Consider the following 27,997-nt stretch of genomic DNA (forward strand, 5'->3'; position numbering starts at 1 on the left):
ATGGGTCTGAAGGGGTTAAAATGGGTGTGAAAGGGTTAAAAATGGGGTGAAAATGGGTCTGAAAGGGTTAAAAATGGGGATTAAAGGGTTAAAAATGGGGATTAAAGGGTTAAAAATGGGATTAAATTGGTGGTGAAAGGGTTAATGGAGCCTCGTTGTGGAATAAAGGGAAAAAGACCCAAAAATCCCCAAAATTTCACAAAAAAATCCCCAAAATTCCCAAAAAAATGACGCAAAAAATTCCCAAAAAATCCCCCAAAATTTCCCCAAAAATTCCCAAAATTCCCAAAAAAATGACGCAAAAATTCCCCCAAAAATTCTCAAAAAATCCCCAAAAAATCCGCCCAAAAATTCCCAAAAAATCCTCAAAAAATTCCAAAAAAGTTCCCAAAAAATTCCCAAAATTCCCCAAAAAAATGACGCAAAAATTCCCCCAAAAATTCTCAAAAAATCCCAAAAAAATCCCAAAAAAATTCCCAAAAATTCCCCCAAAATTCCCAAAAAACTCCAAAAAATTCCCCCCAAAATTCCCTCAAAGTGACGCAAAAAATCCTCCAGAAAATTCCAAAAAAATCAAAAAAATTCCACCCAAAAAATTCCACCCAAAATTCCCCCAAAATTCCCCCAAATTTCCCAAGAATTCCCAAAAATTTTCCAAAAAAATCCTCCGAAGAAGGCGCGAAAAAACTTCCAAAAATTCCCTCAAAATTCCCCCCAAATTCCCAAAAAATTCCCAAAAAATTCCCAAATTTTTTCCCAAAAAATCCCCCCAAAAATTCCCTAAAAATTCCCGCCAAAATTCCCAAAATTTCCCTCCCAAAATTCCCAAAATTCCCAAAAATTCCCCCCAAAAATTCCCTGAAAATCCCCAAAACCTCATTAATATTCTGCCGCGCGCCGATGACGTCAGCGGCGCCGCCTGACGTCACACCGCTGCGCAACCATGACGTCATCCCCGTACAATGACGTCACAACCCGAAATTAACGCCAAAGAGCGACTTTTCCCGCCTTTTCTCCGTTGCCATGGCGACGGTCCTCCAGCACCGCCGTCCCCAAGATGGCGGCGCCCTCAAGATGGCCGCTCCGCCCCGCTCGCCCTTGGCGCCTCTATGGTCGCTCCCGCCCCGCGTGGCTCTGACCAATAGGAGCGCTCGGTGGGCGGGGCCGAGCCGCCAACCAACCAATGGAAGAGCGAAACGTCACGGAAAGGGCGGGGCTTCCACCGCCCCTGACCCCCGAGAGGCGGGACGGGAACAACACCGTGAGGCGGCGACCAATGGGAAGCGCGGGTGGGCGGGACTAATTAAGGATTAACCAATCGGAGAGCGCGTTCGGGAAGCGGCAGCCAATGGGAGCGCGGCGTGGGGGCGTGGCCAGAGCTCGGCGCTCTCCGGCTGTCTCCGCGTGAGTTCAGCGTGAGGGGCGGGGGGGGGAGGGGAGGAGAATTTGGGGCGATTTTGGGGCTTTTTGGGTCTTTTTGGGGTCACCCCAAAAAGGGGGTGAGGAATTGGGGGTGGGGTGATTGGTGGGGGGTCTGGATTTGGCGGGAAAACCCCGCGCGGTGGCGGGAATTCCAAGTTGGGGGTGGGGGGGGGGGTGGGGGAAGGTCGAGTTGAAAATTCGGGATTTTTTTTCCGGCAAAATTTTAAAATTTTTTTGTGTTTTTTTTTTCTTTTCCAGCCCTTCCCCTCCCCCTCCCCAACATGGGCAACGTTTGGGCCGCCGGATCCCCCCCTCCCCCTCCCAGCGCCCCTCCCCCACTCCTCCCCGTGCCCCCCCCAGGGTTTGGGGGTCCCCCCCCCGTCAGTGGCTTGGGGGGTGGGGGAGGGGCGCCCCTCCCCCCCCGAACCCCCGAAGCGGGCGGGGACCCCCTGCCCAACCCTGGAGCCTTTGAGGAATGTCACCGGCGCTGTAAAGGTGAGAGAAAAACCCCTAAAAAGTGACCCAAAATAACCCAAATAACCCCAAAAATAACCTCAAAATATCCTAAAAATAACCCCAAAATATCCCTGAAATATCCCAAAAATATCCCTGAAATATCCCCAAAAACTGCCCCAAAATAGCCCAAAATAACCCCAGAAATAACCCCAAAATAACCCCAAAAATAACCTCAAAATATCCCAAAAATAACCCCAAAAAGTGACCCAAAATAGCCCAAAATCACCCCAAAAATAACCCCAAAATAACCCCAAAAATAACCCCAAAAAGTGACCCAAAATAGCCCAAAATCACCCCAAAAATAACCTCAAAATAACCCCAAAAATAACCCCAAAATATCCCTGAAATATCCCAAAAATATCCCTGAAATATCCCCAAAAAGTGACCCAAAATAGCCCAAAAAAACCCCAAAAATAACCTCAAAATATCCCAAAAATAACCCCAAAAAGTGACCCAAAATAGCCCCAAATAACCCCAAAAAGTGACCCAAAATAGCCCAAAATAACCCCAAAAATAACCCCAAAATAACCCTAAAATATATATCACAAAAATAACCTCAAAATATCCTCAAAATATCCCCAAAATAGCCCAAAAATACCCCCAAAAAGTGACCCAAAATAACCCAAAATAACCCCAAAAATAACCTCAAAATATCCCAAAATAACCCCAAAAATAACCTCAAAATATCCCAAAAATAACCCCAAAAAGTGACCCAAAATATCCCAAAAATAACCCCAAAAAGTGACTCAAAATAGCCCAAAATAACCCCAAAAATAACCCCAAAAATAACCCCAAAATAGCCCAAAATAACCCCAAAAATAACCTCAAAATATCCCCTAAATAACCCCAAAAAGTGACCCAAAATAGCCCAAAATAACCCCCAAAAATAACCCTAAAAAGTGACCCAAAATAACCCCAAAAATAACCCCAAAATAGCCCAAAATAACCCCAAAAATAACCCCAAAAATAACCTCAAAATATCCCAAAAATAACCCCAAAATTTCCCTGAAATATCCCAAAAATATCCCAAAAATAACCCCAAAAAGTGACCCAAAATAACCCAAAATAACCCCAAAAATAACCCCAAAAATAACCCCAAAGTAGCCCAAAATAACCCCAAAAATAACCCCAAAGTAGCCCAAAATAACCCCAAAATAACCCCAAAATAACCCCAAAAATAACCCCAAAATATCCCAAAAATAACCCAAAAAGTGACCCAAAATAGCCCAAAATAACCCCAAAAATAACCCCAAAAATGACCCAAAATATCCCAAAAATAACCCCAAAATATCCCAAAAATATCCCCCAAAACTGCCCCAAAATCCCCCAAAATCACCTCAAAAATCACCTCAAAAATCCCCCCAAAAATCCCCCAAAATTCCCATTTTTCCCCCCAAAATCCCCTCAAAATTCCCATTTTTTCCCCTCCCGAAATTCCCCTTTTTTCCCTCTCAAATCCCCTCAAAATCCTCCCAAATTCCCAATTTCCCTCCTCAAAATTCCCAATTTTCCCAAAATTCCCAATTTTCCCCGAAAATTCCTGAATTTCCCCCAGAATTCCCAATTTTCCCCCCAAAATTCCCAATTTTCCCCCAAAAATTCCCAATTTCCCCCCAAAATTCCCATTTTTCCCCCCAAAATCCCCCCAAAATTCCCATTTTTCCCACCAAAATTCCCATTTTCCCCCCCTCAAAATCCCCCAAATTTCCCATTTTTCCCCCCAAAATCCCCAATTTTCCCCCAAAATTCCCAATTTTCCCTCCCAAATTCCCATTTTTTGCCCAAATTCCCGATTTTCCCACCAAAATTCCCAATTTTCCCCCCAAAATTCCCTTTTTTTTGCCCAAATTCCCAATTTTCCCCCCAAAATCCCCATTTTTCTCCCCCAAATTCCCGATTTCCCCCCAAATTCCCAATTTTCCCCCCAAAATTCCCAATTTTACCCACAAAATTCCCATTTTCCCCCCCAAAATTCCCATTTTTTCACCCAAATTCCCATTTTCCCCCCAAAATTCCCATTTTTCCCCCCAAAACTCCCATTTTTCCCCCTAAAATTCCCGAATTTCCCCCAAAATTCCCATTTTCCCCCCCAAAATTCCCATTTTTTCCCCCCAAAATTCCCAACTTTTCCCCCCAAAATTCCCATTTTTTCCCCCCAAAATTCCCAAATTTTCCCCCCAAAATTCCCGATTTCCCCCCAAAATTCCCATTTTTCCCCCCAAAATTCCCATTTTTCCCCCCAAAATTCCCAATTTCCCCCCCAAAATTCCCATTTTTTTCCCCCAAATTCCCAAATTTCCCCAAAATTCCCATTTTTTCCCCCAAAATTCCCAATTTCCCCCCCAAAATTCCCATTTTTTCCCCCAAATTCCCAATTTTCCCCCCAAAATTCCCATTTTTCCCCCAAAATTCCCATTTTTCCCCCCAAAATTCCCATTTTTTCCCCCAAATTCCCAATTTTCCCCCCAAAATTCCCATTTTTCCCCCAAAATTCCCATTTTTCCCCCCAAAATTCCCATTTTTCCCCCAAATTCCCATTTTTCCCCCCAAAATTCCCATTTTTCCCCCAAAATTCCCAATTTTCCCCCCAAAATTCCCATTTTTCCCCCAAATTCCCAATTTTCCCCCCAAAATTCCCATTTTTCCCCCCAAATTCCCATTTTTCCCCCCAAAATTCCCATTTTTTTGCCCAAATTCCCAGATTTCCCCCCAAAATTCCCAATTGTCCCCCCAAATTCCCAATTTTCCCCCCAAATTCCCAATTTCCCCCCAAAATTCCCAATTTTTCCCCCCAAAATTCCCATTTTTCCCCCCAAAATTCCCAATTTTCCCCCAAATTCCCAATTTTCCCCCCAAAATTCCCGAATTTCCCCCAAATTCCCATTTTTCTGCCCAAAATTCCCAATTTTCCCCTCAAAATTCCCATTTTTCCCCCCAAAATCCCCCAAAATTCCCATTTTTTCCCTCCCAAATTCCCGAATTTCCCCTGGAATTCCCGAATTTCCCCCCAAAATTCCCAATTTTCCCCCCAAAATTCCCATTTTTTCCCCCCAAAATTCCCAACTTTTCCCCCCAAAATTCCCATTTTTTCCCCCCCAAATTCCCCAATTTTCCCCCAAAATTCCCAATTTTCCCTCCCAAATTCCCGATTTTCCCCCCAAAATTCCCAATTTTCCCCCCAAAATTCCCGAATTTCCCCCAAATTCCCATTTTTCTGCCCAAAATTCCCAATTTTCCCCTCAAAATTCCCATTTTTCCCCCCAAAATTCCCATTTTCCCTCCCAAATTCCCGAATTTCCCCTGGAATTCCCGAATTTCCCCCCAAAATTCCCGAATTTCCCCCAAAATTCCCATTTTTCCCCCCAAAATCCCCCAAAATTCCCATTTTCCCCCCAAAATTCCCGATTTCCCCCAAAATTCCCAATTTCCCCCCAAAATTCCCAATTTTTCCCCCCAAAATTCCCGATTTTCCCCCCAGAATTCCCAAATTTTCCCGGAATTCCGGTTTTTTTTCCAGAGCTGTTCCCGGTGCAGATGGAGGGGGTGAAGCTGACGGTCAACAAAGGACTCAGCAACCACTTCCAGGTGCCCATTCCCAAAAAATTCCGGGAATTTCTGGCAAATTCCAGAAATTTCTGGGAATTTCTGGGAATTTTGGGGGAATTTTTGGGAATTTTGGGGGAATTTTCTGGAATTTCGGGGAGTTCCCGACGCTTTTTCCAGGGTTTTTTTGGGGCTTTTAATGAAATTTTTCCGGGATTTTTTTTGGGATTTGGGAATTTTTAAGGATTCCCGGTTGGAATTTTGGGAATTCCGGGATTTTCCCGCCCTTTTCCCAATTTTTAGATCATTTTTAGGTCATTTTTAGGTCATTTTTAGGTCATTTTTGTGCCAATTTTGGGGCATTTTTGGTGGTTTTTTTTCCATTTCTGGGTGGATTTTTCCAGGATTTTTTTGGGATTTGGGAATTTTTAAGGATTCCCGGTGGGAATTTTGGGAATTCCGGGATTTTCCCGCTTTTCCAGGTGAATTTGGGATCCATTAACCCTTTCCAGGACCATTTTTGTGCCAATTTTTGGCGTTTTTGAGGCTTTTTTTTCCATTTCTGGGCGGATTTTTCCGGGATTTTTTTTGGGATTTGGGAATTTTTAAGGATTCCCGGTGGGAATTTTGGGAATTCCAGGATTTTCCCGCCCTTTTCCCAATTTTTAGGTCATTTTTAGGTCATTTTTAGGTCATTTTTGTGCCATTTTTGGGGCATTTTTTGGTGTTTTTTTTCCATTTCTGGGCAGATTTTTCCGGGATTTTTTTTGGGATTTGGGAATTTTTAAGGATTCCCGGTGGGAATTTTGGGAATTCCGGGATTTTCCCGCCCTTTTCCCAATTTTTAGGTCATTTTTAGGTCATTTTTAGGTCATTTTTGGGGCATTTTTTGGTGTTTTTTTTCCATTTCTGGGCGGATTTTTCCGGGATTTTTTTTGGGATTTGGGAATTTTTAAGGATTCCCGGTTGGAATTTTGGGAATTCCGGGATTTTCCCTCTTTTCCAGGTGAATTTGGGATCCATTAACCCTTTCCAGGACCATTTTTGGGGCATTTTTTGGTGTTTTTTTTCCATTTCTGGGCGGATTTTTCCAGGATTTTTTTGGGATTTGGGATTTTTTAACCATTCCCGGTTGGAATTTTGGGAATTCCGGGATTTTCCCGCCCTTTTCCCATTTTTTAGGTCATTTTTAGGTCATTTTTAGGTCATTTTTGTGCCAATTTTGGGGCATTTTTGGTGTTTTTTTTCCATTTCTGGGCGGATTTTTCCAGGATTTTTTTCGGGATTTGGGAATTTTTAAGGATTCCCGGTTGGAATTTTGGGAATTCCGGGATTTTCCCGCCCTTTTCCCATTTTTTAGGTCATTTTTAGGTCATTTTTAGGTCATTTTTGGGCATTTTTGGGGCTTTTTTTTCCATTTCTGGGCGGATTTTTCCGGGATTTTTTTTGGGATTTGGGAATTTTTAAGGATTCCCGGTTGGAATTTTGGGAATTCCGGGATTTTCCCGCCTTTTTCCCATTTTTTAGGGCATTTTTAGGTCATTTTTAGGTCATTTTTGTGCCAATTTTTGGGCGTTTTTGGGTGTTTTTTTTCCATTTCTGGGCGGATTTTTCCGGGATTTTTTTTGGGATTTGGGATTTTTTAACCATTCCCGGTCGGAATTTTGGGAATTCCGGGATTTTCCCGCTTTTCCAGGTGAATTTGGGATCCATTAACCCTTTCCAGGACCATTTTTGGGGCATTTTTTGGTGTTTTTTTTCCATTCCTGGGCGGATTTTTCCGGGATTTTTTTTGGGATTTGGGAATTTTTAAGGATTCCCGGTTGGAATTTTGGGAATTCCGGGATTTTCCCACATTTTTCCCAATTTTTTTGTCATTTTTAGGTCATTTTTAGGTCATTTTTGGGTCATTTTTGTGCCATTTTTGGGGCGTTTTTGGGGCTTTTTTTTCCATTTCTGGGCGGATTTTTCCGGGATTTTTTTTGGGATTTGGGAATTTTTAAGGATTCCCGGTGGGAATTTTGGGAATTCCGGGATTTTCCCGCCTTTTTCCCATTTTTTAGGTCATTTTTAGGTCATTTTTAGGTCATTTTTGTGCCAATTTTTGGGCATTTTTGGTGGTTTTTTTCCATTTCTGGGCGGATTTTTCCGGGATTTTTTTTGGGATTTGGGAATTTTTAACCATTCCCGGTGGGAATTTTGGGAATTCCGGGATTTTCCCGCCCTTTTCCCTTTTTTTTGGGCATTTTTAGGTTATTTTTAGGTTATTTTTAGGTAATTTTTGGGGCATTTTTGGTGTTTTTTTTCCATTTCTGGGCGGATTTTTCCGGGATTTTTTTTGGGATTTGGGAATTTTTAACCATTCCCGGTGGGAATTTTGGGAATTCCGGGATTTTCCCGCCTTTTTCCCAATTTTTAGGGCATTTTTAGGTCATTTTTAGGTCATTTTTGTGCCAATTTTGGACATTTTTGGTGTTTTTTTTCCATTTCTGGGCGGATTTTTCCGGGATTTTTATTGGGATTTGGGAATTTTTAAGGATTCCCAGTCGGAATTTTGGGAATTCCAGGATTTTCCCGCCCTTTTCCCAATTTTTTTGTCATTTTTAGGTCATTTTTAGGTTATTTTTAGGTCATTTTTAGGTCATTTTTGGGCATTTTTGGGGCTTTTTTTTCCATTTCTGGGCGGATTTTTCCAGGATTTTTTTTGGGATTTGGGAATTTTTAAGGATTCCCGGTGGGAATTTTGGGAATTCCGGGATTTTCCCGCCCTTTTCCCAATTTTTAGGTCATTTTTAGGTCATTTTTAGGTCATTTTTAGGTCATTTTTAGGTCATTTTTGGGGCATTTTTTGGTGTTTTTTTCCATTTCTGGGCGGATTTTTCCGGGATTTTTTTTGGGAATTGGGAATTTTTAAGGATTCCCGTTCGGAATTTTGGGAATTCCGGGATTTTCCCGCCTTTTTCCCATTTTTTAGGGCATTTTTAGGTCATTTTTAGGTCATTTTTGTGCCAATTTTTGGGCGTTTTTTGGTGTTTTTTTTCCATTTCTGGGCGGATTTTTCCCGGATTTTTTTTGGGATTTGGGAATTTTTAAGGATTCCCGGTCGGAATTTTGGGAATTCCGGGATTTTCCCGCCTTTTTCCCAATTTTTAGATAATTTTTTGGTCATTTTTAGGTCATTTTTTGGCGTTTTTGGTGTTTTTTTCCATTTCTGGGCGGATTTTTCCGGGATTTTTTTTGGGATTTGGGAATTTTTAAGGATTCCCGGTGGGAATTTTGGGAATTCCGGGATTTTCCCGCCCTTTTCCCAATTTTTAGGTCATTTTTAGGTCATTTTTGGGTCATTTTTAGGTCATTTTTAGGTCATTTTTGTGCCAATTTTTGGGGCGTTTTTGGGGCTTTTTTTTCTATTTCTGGGCGGATTTTTCCCGGATTTTTTTTGGGATTTGGGAATTTTTAACCATTCCCGGTCGGAATTTTGGGAATTCCGGGATTTTCCCGCCCTTTTCCCATTTTTTAGGTTATTTTTAGGTCATTTTTAGGTCATTTTTGTGCCATTTTTGGGGCATTTTTGGTGTTTTTTTTCCATTTCTGGGCGGATTTTTCCAGGATTTTTTTGGGATTTGGGAATTTTTAAGGATTCCCGGTTGGAATTTTGGGAATTCCGGGATTTTCCCTCTTTTCCAGGTGAACCACACGGTTGCCCTGAGCACTTTGGGCGAGTCCAATTATCATTTCGGGGCCACCTACGTGGGAACGAAGCACCTGAGCCCAACCGAGGTGAAATTCCGGGAATTTCGGGAATTTCGGGAATTCCGGGAATTCTGGGAATGTTGGGAATTCCCTGGGGGGGTTTGGGAATGGGGGAGGGGCTGGGGGGGTTGGGAATTGGGGGAAAATTGGGATTTTTTGGGGTTTTTGGGAAGTTTGGGGTCGGAAATTTGGGAATTTTGGGGGGATTTGGGGGAAAAATTGGGATTTTTTTTGGATTTTGGGGTTTTTTGGGAAGTTTGGGGTTGGAAATTTGGGAATTTTGGGGGGATTTGGGGAAAAATTGGGATTTTTTTTGGATTTTGGGGTTTTTTGGGAAGTTTGGGGTTGGAAATTTGGGAATTTTGGGGATTTTTGGGATTTTGGGGGTTGGAATTTTGGGGATTTGGGGGAAAATTTGGGATTTTGGGGATTTTTTTGGGGATTTTCGGGGGGTTTTGGGGGTTGGGATTTTGGGGTTGGAAATTTGGGAATTTTGGGAACTTTGGGGGGATTTTTGGGAAATTTGGGGCTGGAATTTGGGATTTTGGGGATTTTTGGGAAGTTTGGGGTTGGAAATTTGGGATTTTGGGGGGGTTTGGGGAAAAATTGGGATTTTTTGGGTTTTTTTGGGAAGTTTGGGGTCAGGAATTTGGGAATTCTGGGGATTTTTGGGAAGTTTGGGGTCGGAAATTTGGGATTTTTGGGGTTTTTTGGGATTTTGGGGTCGGAAATCTGGGAATTTTTGGGGGGATTTGGGGAAAAATTGGGATTTTTTTTGGATTTTGGGTTTTTTTTGGGAAGTTTGGGGTTGGAAATTTGGGATTTTGGGAGGGTTTGGGGGAAAATTGGGATTTTGGGGGTTGGAATTTCAGATTTTGGGTTTTTTTGGGAAGTTTGGGATTGGAATTTTGAGAATTTTGGGCGGATTTTTGGGAAATTTGGGATTGGACTTCTCCCAAAAATCCCCACAGAAAATCCCCAAAAATTCTCCCAAAATTCCCAAAAAATTCCCCCAAAAATCCCAAAAAAATCCTCAAAAATTCCTAAAATACTCCCAAAGAATCCTCAAAAAATTTCCAAAAAATCTTCAAAAAATCCCTAAAAAATCTTTAAAAAATCCCAAAAATTCCCTAAAAAATCTCAAAAAAATCCCCCAAAAATCCCAAAAAATTCCCAAAATATTCCCAAAAAATCCTCAAAAAATCCCAAAATAATCTTCAAAAAATCCCCAAAAATTCTCAAAAAATTCTCAAAAATTTCCCAAGAAAATAAAAAAAAAATCCCCAAAAATTCCCAAAAATTTCCCAAAAAATCCCCCAAAAAATCCCCCAAAATTCCTAAAATATTCCCAAAATATTCCCAAAAAATCCTCAAAAAATCCCACAATAATTCTCAAAAAATTCCAAAAAATTCCCAAAAAATCCCCAAAAAATCCCCAAAAAATCCCCAAAAAATCCCCAAAAATTCCCAAAAAATCCCCAAAAAATCCCCCAAAATTCCTAAAATATTCCCAAAATATTCCCAAAATATCCTCAAAAAATCCCAAAATAATTCTCAAAAAATTCCAAAAAATCCTCAAAAAATCCCCAAAAATTTCCCAAGAAAATCCCAAAAAATCCCCCAAAATTCCCTAAAAAATCTCCCAAAAAATCCCCCAAAAAATCCCCCAAAATTCCTAAAATATTCCCAAAATATTCCCAAAAAATCCTCAAAAATTCCCAAAATAATTCTCAAAAAATTCCAAAAAATCCTCAAAAAATCCCCCAAAAAATCCTCAAAAAATCCCAAAAAATCCCCTAAAAAATCCCCAAAAAATCCCCAAAAAATCCCAAAATATTCCCAAAAAGTCCTCAAAAAATCCCAAAATAATCTTCAAAAAATCCCCAAAAATTCTCAAAAATTTCCCAAAAAATCCCCCCAAAAATCCCCCAAAATTCCTAAAATATTCCCAAAAAATCCCAAAATAATTCTCAAAAAATCCCAAAAAATCCTCAAAAAATCCCCAAAAAAATCCCAAAAAAATCCCAAAAAATTCCCTAAAAAATAAAAAAAAAAATCCCCAAAAAATCCCAAAAAGTTCCCAAAATATTCCCAAAAAATCCTCAAAAAATCCCAAAATAATTCTCAAAAAATTCCAAAAAATCCTCAAAAAATCCCCCAAAAAATCCCAAAAAATTCCCAAAAAATTCCAAAAAATTCCCAAAAAATTCCCAAAAAAATCCCCCCAAAATTCCCAAAAAATTCCCCAAATTTCCCTGGAATTCCAGGCATTCCCAGTGCTGGTGGGGGACATGGACAACAGCGGGAGCCTCAACGCTCAGGTGGTTCACCAGGTGAGCTCCAGGATCCGCTCCAAGGTGGCTTTCCAGGTACGGAAATCTGGGAATTCCGGGAATTTCTGGGAATTCTGGGAGGATTTCGGGAATTTTGGGGAATTTTTGGGGGTTTTTGGGTAAAATTTTGGGAGATTTTAGGGATTTTTGGGGGGAATTTTGGGAATTTTGGGGGGGTTGGGAGTTTTTAGGTGGAATTTTGGGAACCTGGGATTTTTTACCCCCAAAAAACCAGGATTTTTTCCCCAAAAAAATCAGGATTTTTTCCCCCAAAGAAATGGGATTTTATCCCCAAAACCCAGGATTTTTTCCCCCAAAAATCAGATTTTTTTTACCCAAAATCTGGGATTTTTTCCCCCCAAACCCAGGATTTTTTCCCCAAAAAAATCAGGATTTTTTCCCCCAAAGAAATGGGATTTTTATCCCCAAAAACAAGGATTTTTTCCCCCAAAAATCAGATTTTTTTTACCCAAAATCTGGGATTTTTATCCCCAAAAACCAAGATTTTTTCCCCCAAAAATCAGATTTTTTTTACCCAAAATCTGGGATTTTTATCCCCAAAAAACCAGGATATTTTCCCCCAAAAATCAGATTTTTTTTACCCAAAATCTGGGATTTTTTTCCCCCCAAAAACCAGGATTTTTTCCCCCCAAAGTCAGATTTTTTTTTACCCAAAATCTGGGATTTTTTCCCCCCAAAATCCAGGATTTTTTCCCCAAAAAATCAGATTTTTTTTTACCCAAAATCTGGGATTTTTTTCCCCAAAAAACCAGGATTTTTATGCCAAAAAAAACCGGGATTTTACCTCCAAAAATCAGGATTTTCCCCCCCAAACAATCAGGATTTTTTCCCCCCTGAAAACCGGAATTTTTCCCCCCAAAATCAGGATTTTTTTTTACCCAAAATCTGGGATTTTTTTCCCCAAAAAAAAGGGATTTTTACCCCCCCAAAAAACTGGGATTTTACCTCCAAAAATCAGGATTTTTCCCCCAAACAATCAGGATTTTTTCCCCCCAAAATCAGATTTTTTTTTACCCAAAATCTGGGATTTTTTTCCCCAAAAAAAAGGGATTTTTACCCCCCAAAATCAGGGTTTTTTTCCTCTCCAAAAACCAGGATTTTTTCCCCAAAAAAATCAGGATTTTTTCCCCCAAAGAAATGGGATTTTTATCCCCAAAAACAAGGATTTTTTCCCCCAAATATCAGATTTTTTTTTTACCCAAAATCTGGGATTTTTTTCCCCCAAAACCAGGATTTTTTCCCCCAAAAATCAGATTTTTTAGATTTTTTTTTACCCAAAATCTGGGATTTTTTTCCCCCAAAACCCAGGATTTTTTCCCCCAAAAATCAGATTTTTTTTTACCCAAAATCTGGGATTTTTTTCCCCCAAAAACCAGGATTTTTTTTACCCAAAAATCAGATTCTTTTTTACCCAAAATCTGTGACTTTTTTCCCCCAAAAATCCAGGATTTTTTCCCCAAAAAATCAAATTTTTTTTACCCAAAATCTGGGATTTTTTTCCCCAAAAAACCAGGATTTTTATCCCCCCAAAAAACTGGGATTTTACCTCCAAAAATCAGGATTTTTCCCCCAAACAATCAGGATTTTTTCCCCCCCTGAAAACCAGAATTTTTCCCCCAAAAATCAGATTTTTTTTTACCCAAAATCTGGGATTTTTTTACCCCCCAAAATCAGGGTTTTTTTCCTCTCCAAAAACCAGGATTTTTTCCCCAAAAAAATCAGGATTTTTTCCCCCAAAGAAATGGGATTTTTATCCCCAAAAACCAGGATTTTTTCCCCCAAAAATCAGATTTTTTTTACCCAAAATCTGGGATTTTTTTCCCCCAAAAACCAGGATTTTTTCCCCCAAAAAATCAGATTTTTTTAACCCAAAATCTGGGATTTTTTTCCCCAAAAAACCAGGATTTTTTCCCCCAAAAATCAGATTTTTTTTACCCAAAATCTCTGACTTTTTTCCCCCCAAAACCCAGGATTTTTTCCCCCAAAAATCAGATTTTTTTTTACCCAAAATCTGGGATTTTTTTCCCCCAAAAACCAGGATTTTTTCCCCCAAAAATCAGATTTTTTTTCCCCCAAAATCTGGGATTTTTATCCCCAAAAACCAAGATTTTTTTCCCCCAAAAATCAGATTTTTTTTACCCAAAATCTGGGATTTTTTTCCCCCAAAAACCAGGATTTTTTCCCCCCAAAATCAGATTTTTTTTTACCCAAAATCTGGGATTTTTTTCCCCCAAAAACCAGGATTTTTTTACCCAAAAATCACATTTTTTTTAACCCAAAATCTGGGATTTTTTCCCCCAAAAACCAGGATTTTTTCCCCAAAAAATCAGATTTTTTTTACCCAAAATCAGGATTTTTTTCCCCCCCAAAAAAAAGGATTCTTATGCCCCAAAAAACTGGGATTTTACCTCCAAAAATCAGGATTTTTCCCCCCAAACAATCAGGATTTTTTCGCCCCTGAAAACCAGAATTTTTCCCCCAAAAATCAGATTTTTTTTTACCCAAAATCTGGGATTTTTTTTCCCCCAAAAACCAGGATATTTTCCCCCAAAAATCAAATTATTTTTTACCCAAAATCTGGAATTTTTTCCCCCCAAAACCCAGGATTTTTTCCCCCAAAAATCAGATTTTTTTTACCCAAAACCTGGGATTTTTTTCCCCCCAAAAAATGGGATTTTTACCCCCCAAAATCAGGGTTTTTTTCCTCTCCAAAACCCAGGATTTTTTCCCCAAAAAAATCAGGATTTTTTCCCCCAAAAAATGGGATTTTTATCCCCAAAAAACCAAGATTTTTTCCCCAAAAAATCAGATTTTTTTTACCCAAAATCTGGGATTTTTTTCCCCCCAAAAACCAGGATTTTTTCCCCCAAAAATCAGATTTTTTTTTACCCAAAATCTGGGATTTTTTTCCCCCAAAAACCAGGATTTTTTCCCCCCAAAGTCAGATTTTTTTTTACCCAAAATCTGGAATTTTTTTCCCCCAAAACCCAGGATTTTTTCCCCAAAAAATCAGGATTTTTTCCCCCAAAGAAATGGGATTTTTATCCCCAAAAACCAAGATTTTTTCCCCCCAAAAATCAGATTTTTTTTTACCCAAAATCTGGGATTTTTTCCCCCCAAAACCCAGGATTTTTTCCCCCCAAAATCAGATTTTTTTTACCCAAAATCTGGGATTTTTTTCCCCCCAAAAACCAGGATTTTTATGCCCCAAAAAACCGGGATTTTACCTCCAAAAATCAGGATTTTTCCCCCCAAACAATCAGAATTTTTTCCCCCCAAAATCAGATTTTTTTTTACCCAAAATCTGGGATTTTTTCCCCCAAAAAAATGGGATTTTTACCCCCCAAAATCAGGGTTTTTTTCCTCTCCAAAAACCAGGATTTTTTCCCAAAAAAAAGTCAGGATTTTTATCCCCAAAATCCAGGATTTTCCTCCCAAGTATTTGATTTACCCCAAAACCCCCAATTTTCTTCCCAAAACCTCCAATTTTTCCCCACAAAAACCAAGATTTATCCCCAAAAAACACCATTTTTCCCCAAAAACTTCCATTTCTCCCCAAAAATCCGGTTTTATCCCAAAAAATTTAATTTTTTTCCAAAAACTTCCTATTTTTCCTTGCAAAAACCAAAATTTATTCCCAAAAAATGCCATTTTTTCCCCAAAAATCACCATTTTTTCCCCAAAAAAATGGGATTTTTTCCCCAAAAAATGGGATTTTTTTCCCCAAAAATTGGGATTTATCCCAAAATTGGGGATTTTTCCCAAATTCCCGTTTTTTTGGCCCAGACTCAGCAGTCCAAGTTTGTGAACTGGCAGCTGGACGGGGAATATCGGGGCGGAGACTTCACGGCGGCGCTGACCCTGGGCAACCCCGACATCCTGATGGGATCGGGTGAGAACACCCCAAAAACGACCCAAAAACGGCCAAAAACACCTCAAAAACAACCTAAAAAACAACCTAAAAACACCCCAAAAACACCCCAAAAAAATCCCAAAAAACACCCAAAAAACAGCCCAAAAACAGCCAAAAAACACCCCAAAAAATACCCCAAAAAATACCCCAAAAACACCTCAAAAACACCCTAAAAACACCCCAAAAACACCTCAAAAATACCCCCAAAAAATCCCAAAAAAACACCCTAAAACCACAAAAAAATACCCCAAAAAATCCCCAAAACCACCCAAAAAACAGCCAAAAAAAATCCCCAAAAAAACCCCCAAAATATCCCAAAAAACACCCCAAAAGAAACCCCAAAAATACCCCAAAAACACCCCAAAAACACCTCAAAAACACTCAAAAACATCCCAAAAACATCTCAAAAACAACCTAAAAAACACCCAAAAACCACCTCAAAAATACCCAAAAAAAATCCCCAAAAACACCTCAAAAACACCCAAAAAACACCCAAAAAACACCTCAAAAATACCCCAAAAACACCCCAAAAACAGCAAAAAACACCTCAAAAACACCCTAAAAACACACCAAAAAAAATCCCCAAAAACACCCCAAAAACACCCAAAAACACCCAAAAAAATCCCAAAGAAACACCCTAAAAACACAAAAAAAATCCCTAAAAACACCCCAAAAACACCCAAAAAACAACTCAAAAAAATCCCCAAAAAACACCCCAAAACCACCCCAAAAACAGCCAAAAACACCTCAAAAACACCCTAAAAACACACCAAAAAAATCCCCAAAAACACCCCAAAAATGACCCAAAAACACCCCAAAAAAATTCCCCAAAATCATCTCAAAAACACCCAAAAAACACCTCAAAAATACCCCAAAAACACCCCAAAAACACCTCAAAAAATCCCAAAAAATTACCCCAAAAACACCTCAAAAACAGCCAAAAAACACCTCAAAACCAGCCCAAAAACGGCCAAAAAACACCCAAAAAACACCCAAAAAACAGCCCAAAAAATTCCCCAAAAACACCCCCAAAATATCCCAAAAAACACCCCAAAACCAGCCCAAAAAACACCCTCAAAACACCTCAAAAACACCCTAAAAACACCCAAAAAAAAAACCCCAAAATACCCCAAAAATACCCCAAAAACACCCAAAAAAATCCCCAAAAACACCCCCAAAAACACCCCAAAACCACCACCAAAACACCCCAAAAACACCCAAAAAACAACTCAAAAAAATCCCCAAAAAACACCCCAAAACCACCCCAAAAACAGCCAAAAACACCTCAAAAACACCCTAAAAACACACCAAAAAAATCCCCAAAAACACCCCAAAACCACCCCAAAAACAGCCAAAAAACACCCTAAAAAATCCCCAAAAAACACCCTAAAAACACCCAAAAAACAACTCAAAAAAATCCCCAAAAACACCTCAAAAACACCTAAAAAAATCCCAAAAAACACCCAAAAAACACCCAAAAAATTACCCCAAAAACACCCAAAAAAATCCCAAAAACACCCAAAAAACACCCCAAAACCACCCAAAATCCACAAAAAAAATCCCCAAAAACACCTCAAAAACACCCAAAAAACACCCAAAAAACACCTCAAAAACACCCAAAAAACACCCAAAAAAATCCCAAAAAATTACCCCAAAATTACCCCCAAAAACCCCAAAAAATACCCCAAAAGTACCCCCCAAAATACCCAAAAACAACCCCAAAAACACCCCAAAAATATCCCAAAAACACCCAAAAGCACCCAAAAATACCCCAAAATCCCCCTGGGAATTCCCAAAAATTCCCAATTTCTCCCAAATTCTCCCAAATTTTCCTTTTCCCAGCATTTTTAGCCATCCCAGACCCTCCCAAATTCCCAAATTTCCCCCAAATTTCCCCCAATTTTCCCCTTTTTCCCTTTTTTCTCCCCCTCCCATCCCCTCAGGACCCCCAGAATTTTTGGGAATTGTTGGGAATTTGGGGAATTTCGGGAATTTTGGGGAATTTTGGGAATTTTCTCCCCAAATTTCCCCCAAATTTCTCCAAAATTTTCCCCCAAAATTCCCAAAATTTCCCCCAAATTCCCCCTTTTTCCCTTTTTTGTCCCCCTCCCATCCCCTCAGGACCTCGGGAATCTTTGGGAATTGTTGGGAATTTTGGGAATTTCGGGAATTTTCGGGAATTTTGGGGAATTTTGGGAATTTTCTCCCCAAATTACTCCAAAATTTCCCCAAATTTCCCCTTTTTCCCTTTTTTCTTCCCGTCCCATCCCCTCAGAACCTCCAGAATCTTTGGGAATTGTTGGGAATGGTTGGGAATTTCGGGAATTTTTGGGAATTTTGGGAATTTTCCCCCCAAATTTCTCCAAAATTTCCCCCAAATTCCCCTTTTTCCGCTTTTTCTCCCCCTCCCATCCCCTCAGGACCCCGGGAATCTTTGGGAATTGTTGTGAATGGTTGGGAATGGTTGGGAATTGTGAGAATTTCAGGAATTTTGGGAATTTTGCAGGGATCCTGGTGGCTCATTACCTGCAGAGCGTCACGGCTCACCTGGCCCTGGGGGCGGAGCTCGTTTATCACCGGCGCCCGGGGGAGGAGGGGGCGGTGCTGTCGCTGGCCGGGAGATACTCAGGTGAGATGAACCCCAAAATATTCCCAAAATCACCCCAAAATATTCCCAAAATTATCCCAAAATATCCCCAAAATATCCCCAAAATTATTCCAAAATATCCCCAAAATATCCACAAAATATTCCCAAAATTATCCCAAAATATCCCAAAAATATTCCCAAAATTATCCCAAAATATTTCCAAAATATTCTCAAAATATTCCCAAAATATCCACAAAATTATCCCAAGAATCATCCTAAAATTATCCCAAAATATTCCCAAAATATCCCCAAAATATCCCCAAAATATCCCCAAAATATCCTCAAAATATCCCAAAAATATCCCCAAAATATCCCAAAAATATCCCCAAAATTATCCCAAAATATCCTCAAAATATCCCCAAAATATTCCCAAAATATCCCCAAAATATTCCCAAACTATCCCCAAAATATCCCCAAAATATTCCCAAAATATCCCTAAAATATTCCCAAAATATCCACAAAATCATCCCAAAATATTCCCAAAATATCCCCAAAATATTCCCAAAATATTCCCAAACTATCCCCAAAATATCCACAAAATATCCACAAAATATCCCTAAAATATCCCTAAAACTATCCCAAAATTATCCTCAAAATGTCCCTAAAATATTTCCAAAATATCCCCAAAATATTCCCAAAATATTCCTAAAATATTCCCAAAATTATCCCTAAATTATTCCCAAAATATCCCCAAAAATGGTCCCAAAATATTCCCAAAATTATCCCAAAATATTCCCAAAATATTCCCAAAATTATCCCAAAATTATCCAAAAAATTATCCCAAAATATTCCCAAAATATCCCCAAAATATCCCCAAAATATTCCCAAAATTATCCCAAAAATCATCCTAAAATATCCCTAAAATGATACCAAAAAATATTCCCAAAATATTCCCAAAATATCCCCAAAATATCCCTAAAATATTCCCAAAATATCCACAAAATTATCCCAAAATATTGCTAAAATATTCCTAAAATATTCCCAAAATATCCTTAAAATTATCCCAAAATATCCACAAAATTATCCCAAAAATATCCACAAAATTATCCCAAAAATCATCCTAAAATATCCCTAAAATGATACCAAAATTGTCCCAAAATATTCCCAAAATATTCCCAAAATATCCCCAAAATATTCCCAAAATATCCCCAAAATATTCCCAAAATATCCCCAAAATATTCCCAAAATTATTCCTAAAATATTCTCAAAATATCCCTAAAATTATCCCAAAATATCCCCAAAATATTCCCAAAATCATCCCAAAATATCCACAGAATTATCCAAAAATATTCTCAAAATATTCCCAAAATATCCCCAAAAATGGTCCCAAAATTATCCCCAAAATTATCCCAAAAATGGTCCCAAAATATCCCCAAAATATCCCCAAAATTATCCCAAAATATTCCCAAAATATCCCCAAAAATGGTCCCAAAATTATCCCCAAAATTATCCCAAAAATGGTCCCAAAATATCCCCAAAATATCCCCAAAATATTCCCAAAATATCCCCAAAATTATCCCAAAATATCCTCAAAATATCCCCAAAATATCCCTAAAATATTCCCAAAATATCCCCAAAATTATTCCAAAATATCCCCAAAATATCCACAAAATATTCCCGAAATATTCCCAAAATATCCGAAAATATTCCCAAAAATAATCCTAAAATATTCCCAAAAATATCCCCAAAATGTTCCCAAAATATTCCCAAAATATTTCCAAAATATCCCCAAAAATTATCCCAAAATATCCCCAAAATATCCCCAAAATATCCCCAAAATATCCCTAAAATATTCCCAAAGTATTCCCAAAATATCCCCAAAATATTCCCAAAATTATCCCAAAATATTCCCAAAATATCCCCAAAATATCCACAAAATTATCCCAAGAATCATCCTAAAATTATCCCAAAATATTCCCAAAATATTCCCAAAATATCCCCAAAATATTCCCAAAATATCCCCAAAATATCCCGAAAATATCCCCAAAATATCCCCAAAATTATCCCAAAATATCCCAAAAATATTCCCAAAATATTCCCAAAATTATCCCAAAATATTCTCAAAATTATCCCAAAATATCCTCAAAATATTCCCAAACCCCTCCAGGTGACCCCAAACCCCTCCAGGTGACCCCAAACCTGCCCCAGGTGACCCCAAACCTGCCCCAGGTGACCCCAAACCCCCCCAGGTGACCCCAAACCCCCCCAGGTGACCCCAAACCCCTCCAGGTGACCCCAAACCCCCCCAGGTGACCCCAAACCCCTCCAGGTGACCCCAAACCCCCCCAGGTGACCCCAAACCCCCCCAGGTGACCCCAAACCCCCCCCAGGTGACCCCAAACCCCCCCCAGGTGACCCCAAACCTGCTCCAGGTGACCCCAAACCCCTCCAGGTGACCCCAAACCCCTCCAGGTGACCCCAAACCCCCCCAAACCCCCCCAGGTGACCCCAAACCCCCCCAGGTGACCCCAAACCCCCCCAGGTGACCCCAAACCTGCTCCAGGTGACCCCAAACCTGTTCCAGGTGACCCCAAACCCCTCCAGGTGACCCCAAACCCCCCCAGGTGACCCCAAACCCCCCCCAGGTGACCCCAAACCTGCTCCAGGTGACCCCAAACCCCCCCAGGTGACCCCAAACCCCCCCAGGTGACCCCAAACCTGCTCCAGGTGACCCCAAACCTGCTCCAGGTGACCCCAAACCCCTCCAGGTGACCCCAAACCCCTCCAGGTGACCCCAAACCCCCCCCAAACCCCCCCAGGTGACCCCAAACCTGCTCCAGGTGACCCCAAACCTGCTCCAGGTGACCCCAAACCCCCCCAGGTGACCCCAAACCCCCCCAGGTGACCCCAAACCCCCCCCAGGTGACCCCAAACCCCCCCCAAACCCCCCCAGGTGACCCCAAACCTGCTCCAGGTGACCCCAAACCCCTCCAGGTGACCCCAAACCCCCCCAGGTGACCCCAAACCCCCCCCAGGTGACCCCAAACCCCCCCAGGTGACCCCAAACCTGCTCCAGGTGACCCCAAACCCCCCCAGGTGACCCCAAACCCCCCCAGGTGACCCCAAACCTGCTCCAGGTGACCCCAAACCCCTCCAGGTGACCCCAAACCCCTCCAGGTGACCCCAAACCCCCCCAGGTGACCCCAAACCTGCTCCAGGTGACCCCAAACCCCTCCAGGTGACCCCAAACCCCTCCAGGTGACCCCAAACCTGCTCCAGGTGACCCCAAACCTGCTCCAGGTGACCCCAAACCCCCCCAGGTGACCCCAAACCCCCCCAGGTGACCCCAAACCCCCCCCAGGTGACCCCAAACCCCCCCCAAACCCCCCCAGGTGACCCCAAACCTGCTCCAGGTGACCCCAAACCCCTCCAGGTGACCCCAAACCCCCCCAGGTGACCCCAAACCCCCCCCAGGTGACCCCAAACCCCTCCAGGTGACCCCAAACCTGCTCCAGGTGACCCCAAACCCCCCCCAGGTGACCCCAAACCCCTCCAGGTGACCCCAAACCCCTCCAGGTGACCCCAAACCCCCCCAGGTGACCCCAAACCCCCCCCAGGTGACCCCAAACCCCCCCAGGTGACCCCAAACCCCCCCAAACCCCCCCCAGGTGACCCCAAACCCCCCCAGGTGACCCCAAATTCCCGCCCAGCTCCGTCGTGGATCGGGACGGTGACGCTGGGCCAGGCCGGGGCTCACCTGACGTATTATCATCGAGCCAGTGAGCAGGTGAGTACACCTGGAATACACCTGGGGACCTGAAATACACCTGGGGACACCTGAAATACACCTGAAATACACCTGGACACCTGAAATACACCTGGGGACACCAAAATACACCTGAAATACACCTGGACACCTGAAATACACCTGAAATACACCTGGACAACCCAAAAATACACCTGGGGACACCAAAATACACCTGGGGACACCTAAACTCACACCTGACGTATTATCATCGAGCCAGTGAGCAGGTGAGTACACCTGGAATACACCTGGACACCTGAAATACACCTGGGGACACCAAAATACACCTGGACACCCCAAAATACACCTGGGGACACCTGAAATACACCTGGACACCTGGGGACACCTGGGGACACCTAAACTACACCTGGACACCCTAAAAATACACCTGGGGACACCAAAAATACACCTGGGGACACCTGGGGACACCTAAACTCACACCTGACGTATTATCATCGAGCCAGTGAACAGGTGAGTGCACCCAAAATACACCTGGAGACACCAAAAATACACCTGAAATACACCTGGGGACACCAAAAATACACCTGGACAGCCCAAAATACACCTGGGGACACCAAAAATACACCTGAACACACCAAAATACACCTGGACACACCTGGGGACACCTGGACACCCCAAAAATACACCTGAAATACACCTGGAGACCTAAAAATACATCTGAACACCCCAAAAATACACCTGAAATACACCTGGACACCTGAAATACACCTGAAATACACCTGAACAACCCAAAATACACCTGAACACCCTAAAAATACACCTGGACAGCCCAAAATACACCTGAAATACACCTGGACACCTGAAATACACCTGAAATACACCCGAACACCCCAAAAATACACCTGAACAACCCAAAATACACCTGAAATACACCTGGACACCCGAAATACACCTGGGGACACCAAAATACACCTGGAGACCTAAAAATACACCTGAACACCCCAAAAATACACCTGGGGACACCAAAAATACATCTGGGGACACCTGGGGACACCTGAAATACACCTGGAGACCTAAAAATACACCTGGGGACACCCGAAATACACCTGGACACCCCAAAAATGGGAGAAAAACCCCAAAAATTGGGAAAAAAATCATCAAAAAATGGGAAAAAATGTTAAAAAATGGGAAAAAATCGTTTAAAAATGGGGAAAAAATGGGAACAATTTGGGGAAAATTTGGGAATTTGGGGGGTTTGGAATTTGGGGAGGGGTCCCAGGACAGGTGAGACCCCCCAGGTGTTTCGAGCTGTTAAAAATGGGGGAAAAACCCCAAAAATTGGGAAAAAATGGGAAAAAAATCATCAAAAAATGGGAAAAATCATTAAAAAATGGGGAAAAATTTGGGAAAATTCGGGGAAAATTTGGGAATTTGGGGGATTTGGAATTTGGGGAGGGGTCCCAGGACAGGTGAGACCCCCCAGATGTTTCCAGCTGTTAAAAATGGGGGAAAAACCCAAAAAATTGGGAAAAAATCACTAAAAAATGGGAAAAATCATTAAAAAATCAGGGAAAAATTGGGAAAAATTTGGGAAAATTTGGGAATTTTGGGGGGTTTGGAATTTGGGGAGGGGTCCCAGGACAGGTGAGACCCCCCCAGGTGTTTCCAGCTGCAGGTGGGGCTCCCAAAAATGGGGAAAAAACCTCAAAAATTGGGAAAAAATCACTAAAAAATGGGAAAAATCATTAAAAAATGGGGAAAAATTTGGGAAAATTCGGGGAAAATTTGGGAATTTGGGGGATTTGGAATTTGGGGAGGGGTCCCAGGACAGGTGAGACCCCCCAGATGTTTCCAGCTGTTAAAAATGGGGGAAAAACCCAAAAAATTGGGAAAAAATCATCAAAAAATGGGAAAAAATATTAAAAAATGGGGGAAAAATGGGAAAAATTTGGGGAAAATTTGGGAATTTGGGGGGTTTGGAATTTGGGGAGGGGTCCCAGGACAGGTGAGACCCCCCAGGTGTTTCCAGCTGCAGGTGGGGCTCCCAAAAATGGGGAAAAAACCCCAAAAATTGGGAAAAAAATCACTAAAAAATGGGAAAAATCATTAAAAAATCAGGGAAAAATCGGGAAAAATTTGGGAAAATTTGGGAATTTGGGGGGTTTGGAATTTGGGGAGGGGTCCCAGGACAGGTGAGACCCTCCAGGTGTTTCCAGCTGTTAAAAATGGGGGAAAAACCCCAAAAATTGGGAAAAAATTGGGGAAAAATCACTAAAAAATGGGAAAAATCATTAAAAAATTGGGAAAAATCGGGAAAAATTGGGGAAAATTTGGGAATTTTGGGGGTTTGGAATTGGGGGAGGGGTCCCAGACAGGTGAGACCCCCCAGGTGTTTCCAGCTGTTAAAAATGGGGGGAAAAACCCCAAAAATTGGGAAAAAAAAATGGGGAAAAATCATCAATTTTTCCCGATTTTTCCCAATTTTTTAATGATTTTTCCCATTTTTTAGTGATTTTACCCCAAAAATTGGGAAAAAATTGTGGGAAAAATCACTAAAAAATGGGAAAAATCATTAAAAAATTGGGAAAAATCGGGAAAAATTGGGGAAAATTTGGGAATTTTGGGGGGTTTGGAATTTGGGGAGGGGTCCCAGGACAGGTGAGACCCCCCAGGTGTTTCCAGCTGTTAAAAATGGGGGAAAAACCCCAAAAATTGGGAAAAAAAATGGGGAAAAATCATCAAAAAATGGGAAAAATCATTTAAAAATTGGGAAAAATTTGGGAAAATTTGGGAATTTGGGGGGTTTGGAATTTGGGGAGGGGTCCCAGGACAGGTGAGACCCCCCAGGTGTTTCCAGCTGCAGGTGGGGCTCCCAAAAATGGGGAAAAAACACCAAAAAATGGGAAAAAACTGCTAAAAATCGCTAAAAAATCAGGAAAAAATGCTAAAAAATGGGGGAAAAATCGGGAAAAATTTGGGAAAATTTGGGAATTTGGGATGTTTGGAATTTGGGGAGGGGTCCCAGGACAGCTGAGACCCCCCAGATGTTTCCAGCTGCAGGTGGGGGGTGGAGTTTGAGGCCAGCACGAGGCTCCAGGACTCGAGCGTCGCCTTCGGATACCAACTGGAGCTGCCCCGAGGGAATCTCCTGTTCCGGGGTGAGAATTCCCGAAAAATTCCCGGAAAACCGGCCCAGAATATTCCCAGAAATTCCCAAAAAATGGTCCCAAAAATTCCCACAAAAAAATCCCCAAAATTCCAAGAAATTCCCACAAAAATCGGCCCAAAATTGCCAAAAAAAAACGGAAAAATTCCCACAAAAATTCATCCAAATTCCCAAAAATTCCCCCCAAAATATTCCCAAAAATCTGCCCAAAATATTCCCAAAAATTCCCACAAAATATTCCCAAAAATTCCCACAAAATTGTCCCAAAAAATCCCACAAAAATTCCACGAAATTCCCACAAAAATCAGCCCAAAATTGCCCCAAAAAAACCGGAAAAATTCCCAGAAAAAAATTCCCAAAAATCCGCCCCAAAATATTCCCAAAAATCCCCCCCCAAAAATTCCCAAAATTTCCAAAAGTCTCCCCCAAGAATTCCCAAAAAATTCCCAAAAATTCCCACAAAAATTCCCCAAAAATTCCCAAAAATTCCCAAAAATCCCCCCAAAATATTCCCAAAAAGTCCCCAAAACTTGGGGAAAAATCCCAAAAAAATGTCGGGAAAAATTTGGGAAAAATCCCAAAACTTGGGAAAAATCCCAAAAAAGTTGGGAAAGGATGGGGAGGAGCTAAAAAAACTGGGAAAAACTTAAAAAAAATGTGGAAAAAAAATTTAAAAAATGGGAAAAAAATCCCCAAAAATTTGTGAAAAATAAAAAAAAATTTGGGAAAAATTTGGGGAAAATTCCCAAAACTTTGGGAACAATCCCAAAAATTGGGAAAAATCCCAAAAAAAGTTGGGAAAAGATGGGAGGAGCTGAAAAGCCCCAGGAAAAACTCAAAAAAAAAAAGGGAAAAAAATTTAAAAAATTTTAAAAAAATCCCAAAAATTCGGGAAAAATCCCCAAAAAAATTGGGGAAAAATTTGGGGAAAATTCCCAAAAATTTGGGAAAAATCCCAAGTTTGGGAAAAATCCCCAAAAAACTTGGGAAAAGATGGGAGGAGCTCAAAAGCCCCAGGAAAAACTAAAAAAAAAAAGGGAAAAAAATGAAAAAAAAGGGAAAAAAAATCCCGAAAATTCGGGAAAAAATCCCAAAAATTTGGGAAAAATTTGGGGAAAATTCCCAAAAATTTGGGAAAATTTCCCGGAAAAACGTTGGGAATTTTGGGAATTTTCCAGGCTCCCTGGACAGCTCCTGGCAGGTGGGGGCGGTGCTGGAGAAGAAGCTGCCGCCCCTCCCCCTCACGCTGGCCCTGGGAGCCTTCATCAACCACAGGAAGGAGAAATTCCACTGCGGCTTCGGCCTCACCATCGGCTGAGACCTTCATCATCATCATCATCACCTTGCATCTTCATCCTGACCTTCATCATCATCCTCACCCTCACCTTCATCATCCTCATCAACCACAGGAAGGAGAAATTCCACTGCGGCTTCGGCCTCACCATCGGCTGAGACCCTCATCATCATCATCATCATCATCATTAATCACCCTCACCTTCATCATCCTGACCTTCATCATCATCATCCTGACCTTCATCATCATCATCCTCATCAACCACAGGAAGGAGAAATTCCACTGCGGCTTCGGCCTCACCATCGGCTGAGACCTTCATCATCATCATCATCATCATCATCATCACCTTCATCTTCATCACCTTCATCATCCTCATCATCCTCATCAACCACAGGAAGGAGAAATTCCACTGCGGCTTCGGCCTCACCATCGGCTGAGACCTTCATCATCATCATCATCATCATCATCATCACCTTCATCTTCATCACCTTCATCATCCTCATCATCCTCATCAACCACAGGAAGGAGAAATTCCACTGCGGCTTCGGCCTCACCATCGGCTGAGACCTTCATCATCATCATCATCATCATCATCATCATCCTGACCTTCATCTTCATCATCATCATCATCCTGACCTTCATCTTCATCACCTTCATCATCCTCATCATCCTCATCAACCACAGGAAGGAGAAATTCCACTGCGGCTTCGGCCTCACCATCGGCTGAGACCTTCATCATCATCATCATCATCATCATCATCATCATCATCATCATCATCATCATCTTCATCATCCTGACCTTCATCATCATCCTCACCCTCACCTTCATCATCCTCATCAACCACAGGAAGGAGAAATTCCACTGCGGCTTCGGCCTCACCATCGGCTGAGACCCTCATCATCATCATCATCATCATCTTCATCATCATCATCATCATCATCATCACCTTCATCTTCATCATCCTGACCTTCATCATCATCCTCACCCTCACCTTCATCACCTTCATCATCCTCATCAACCACAGGAAGGAGAAATTCCACTGCGGCTTCGGCCTCACCATCGGCTGAGACCCTCATCATCATCATCATCATCATCATCATCATCATCATCATCATCATCATCTTCATCATCATCATCATCCTGACCTTCATCACCATCACCTTCATCACCTTCATCATCATCATCATCATCCTCATCATCATCATCATCCTTCTCTGGAGCCTTCATCATCCTCCTCCTCCTTTGAGCCTTCATCCTCCTCCTCTTCCTCCTGGGCCTTCATCATCATCCTCCTCCTCCGCTGGAGCCTTCATCGTCGTCCTCCTCCTCCTCCTGGGAGCCTTCGGCCTCGCCGTGGATGGAGGAGCCTCCTCCTCCTCCTCCTCCTCTGGAGCCTTCGGCCTCGGGGGTTCGGATTCCTCCTCCTCTTCCTCAGAGCCTTCGGCCTCGCGGTGGATGGAGGAGCCTCCTCCTCTTCCTCCTCCTCCTCCTCTTCCTCCTCTTCCTCCTTCTCTGGAGCCTTCATCGTCCTCCTCCTCCTGCTGCTCCTGGGAGCCTTCGGCCTCACGGGGTTGGGATTCCTCCTCCTCCTCCTCTTCCTCAGCTGCCGGCAGCCCCTCCCCCACAAAGGGGGGGAAACGCCCCCAAAAATTCCCAAAAAATCCCAAAAAATTCCCAAAAAT

At 41.7% G+C, this 27,997-nt stretch overlaps 2 protein-coding genes and 1 long non-coding RNA gene across 7 annotated transcripts; 1 reads left to right on the forward strand and 2 right to left on the reverse strand.

Moving 5' to 3' along the window:
• Positions 1 to 1,688: 1,688 nt before the first annotated feature.
• LOC131573991 (mitochondrial import receptor subunit TOM40 homolog) lies at positions 1,689 to 26,338 on the forward strand. Its single transcript, XM_058828352.1, has 9 exons — positions 1,689 to 1,917; positions 5,456 to 5,523; positions 9,169 to 9,261; positions 11,502 to 11,603; positions 15,375 to 15,480; positions 18,008 to 18,130; positions 21,799 to 21,879; positions 24,899 to 25,012; positions 26,199 to 26,338. Exons 1-9 carry the CDS (start codon positions 1,704 to 1,706, stop codon positions 26,336 to 26,338), a joined length of 1,041 nt encoding a protein of 346 aa, XP_058684335.1. The 5' UTR covers positions 1,689 to 1,703.
• On the reverse strand, positions 21,848 to 22,830 carry LOC131573992 (uncharacterized). Of its 3 annotated transcripts, XR_009276333.1 has the most exons (6): positions 22,807 to 22,830; positions 22,407 to 22,438; positions 22,150 to 22,210; positions 22,004 to 22,078; positions 21,926 to 21,966; positions 21,848 to 21,885 (listed from the first exon to the last, which is right to left on the reverse strand). It is a non-coding gene; the product is annotated as an uncharacterized LOC131573992 (long non-coding RNA). The 3 variants fall into 3 exon arrangements; XR_009276331.1 differs by lacking the exon at positions 22,807 to 22,830 and having other exon boundaries at positions 22,311 to 22,471; XR_009276332.1 differs by lacking the exons at positions 22,407 to 22,438; positions 22,807 to 22,830 and adding exons at positions 22,311 to 22,385; positions 22,439 to 22,465 and having other exon boundaries at positions 22,004 to 22,210.
• On the reverse strand, positions 26,222 to 27,375 carry LOC131573990 (uncharacterized). Of its 3 annotated transcripts, none has more exons than XM_058828351.1 (3): positions 27,138 to 27,375; positions 26,921 to 26,965; positions 26,222 to 26,341 (listed from the first exon to the last, which is right to left on the reverse strand). In XM_058828351.1, the coding sequence occupies exons 1-3, from the start codon at positions 27,373 to 27,375 to the stop codon at positions 26,325 to 26,327; spliced, it is 300 nt and encodes a 99-aa protein (XP_058684334.1). In that variant the 3' UTR covers positions 26,222 to 26,324. The 3 variants fall into 3 exon arrangements, with proteins under 3 accessions (XP_058684334.1, XP_058684333.1, XP_058684332.1); XM_058828350.1 differs by having other exon boundaries at positions 26,239 to 26,362; XM_058828349.1 differs by lacking the exon at positions 26,222 to 26,341 and having other exon boundaries at positions 26,865 to 26,965.
• Between the last annotated feature and the right edge of the window lie 622 nt (positions 27,376 to 27,997).

The sequence above is a fragment of the Poecile atricapillus genome (assembly GCF_030490865.1).
Source record: "Poecile atricapillus isolate bPoeAtr1 chromosome 32 unlocalized genomic scaffold, bPoeAtr1.hap1 SUPER_32_unloc_1, whole genome shotgun sequence".
NCBI lineage: Eukaryota > Metazoa > Chordata > Aves > Passeriformes > Paridae > Poecile > Poecile atricapillus.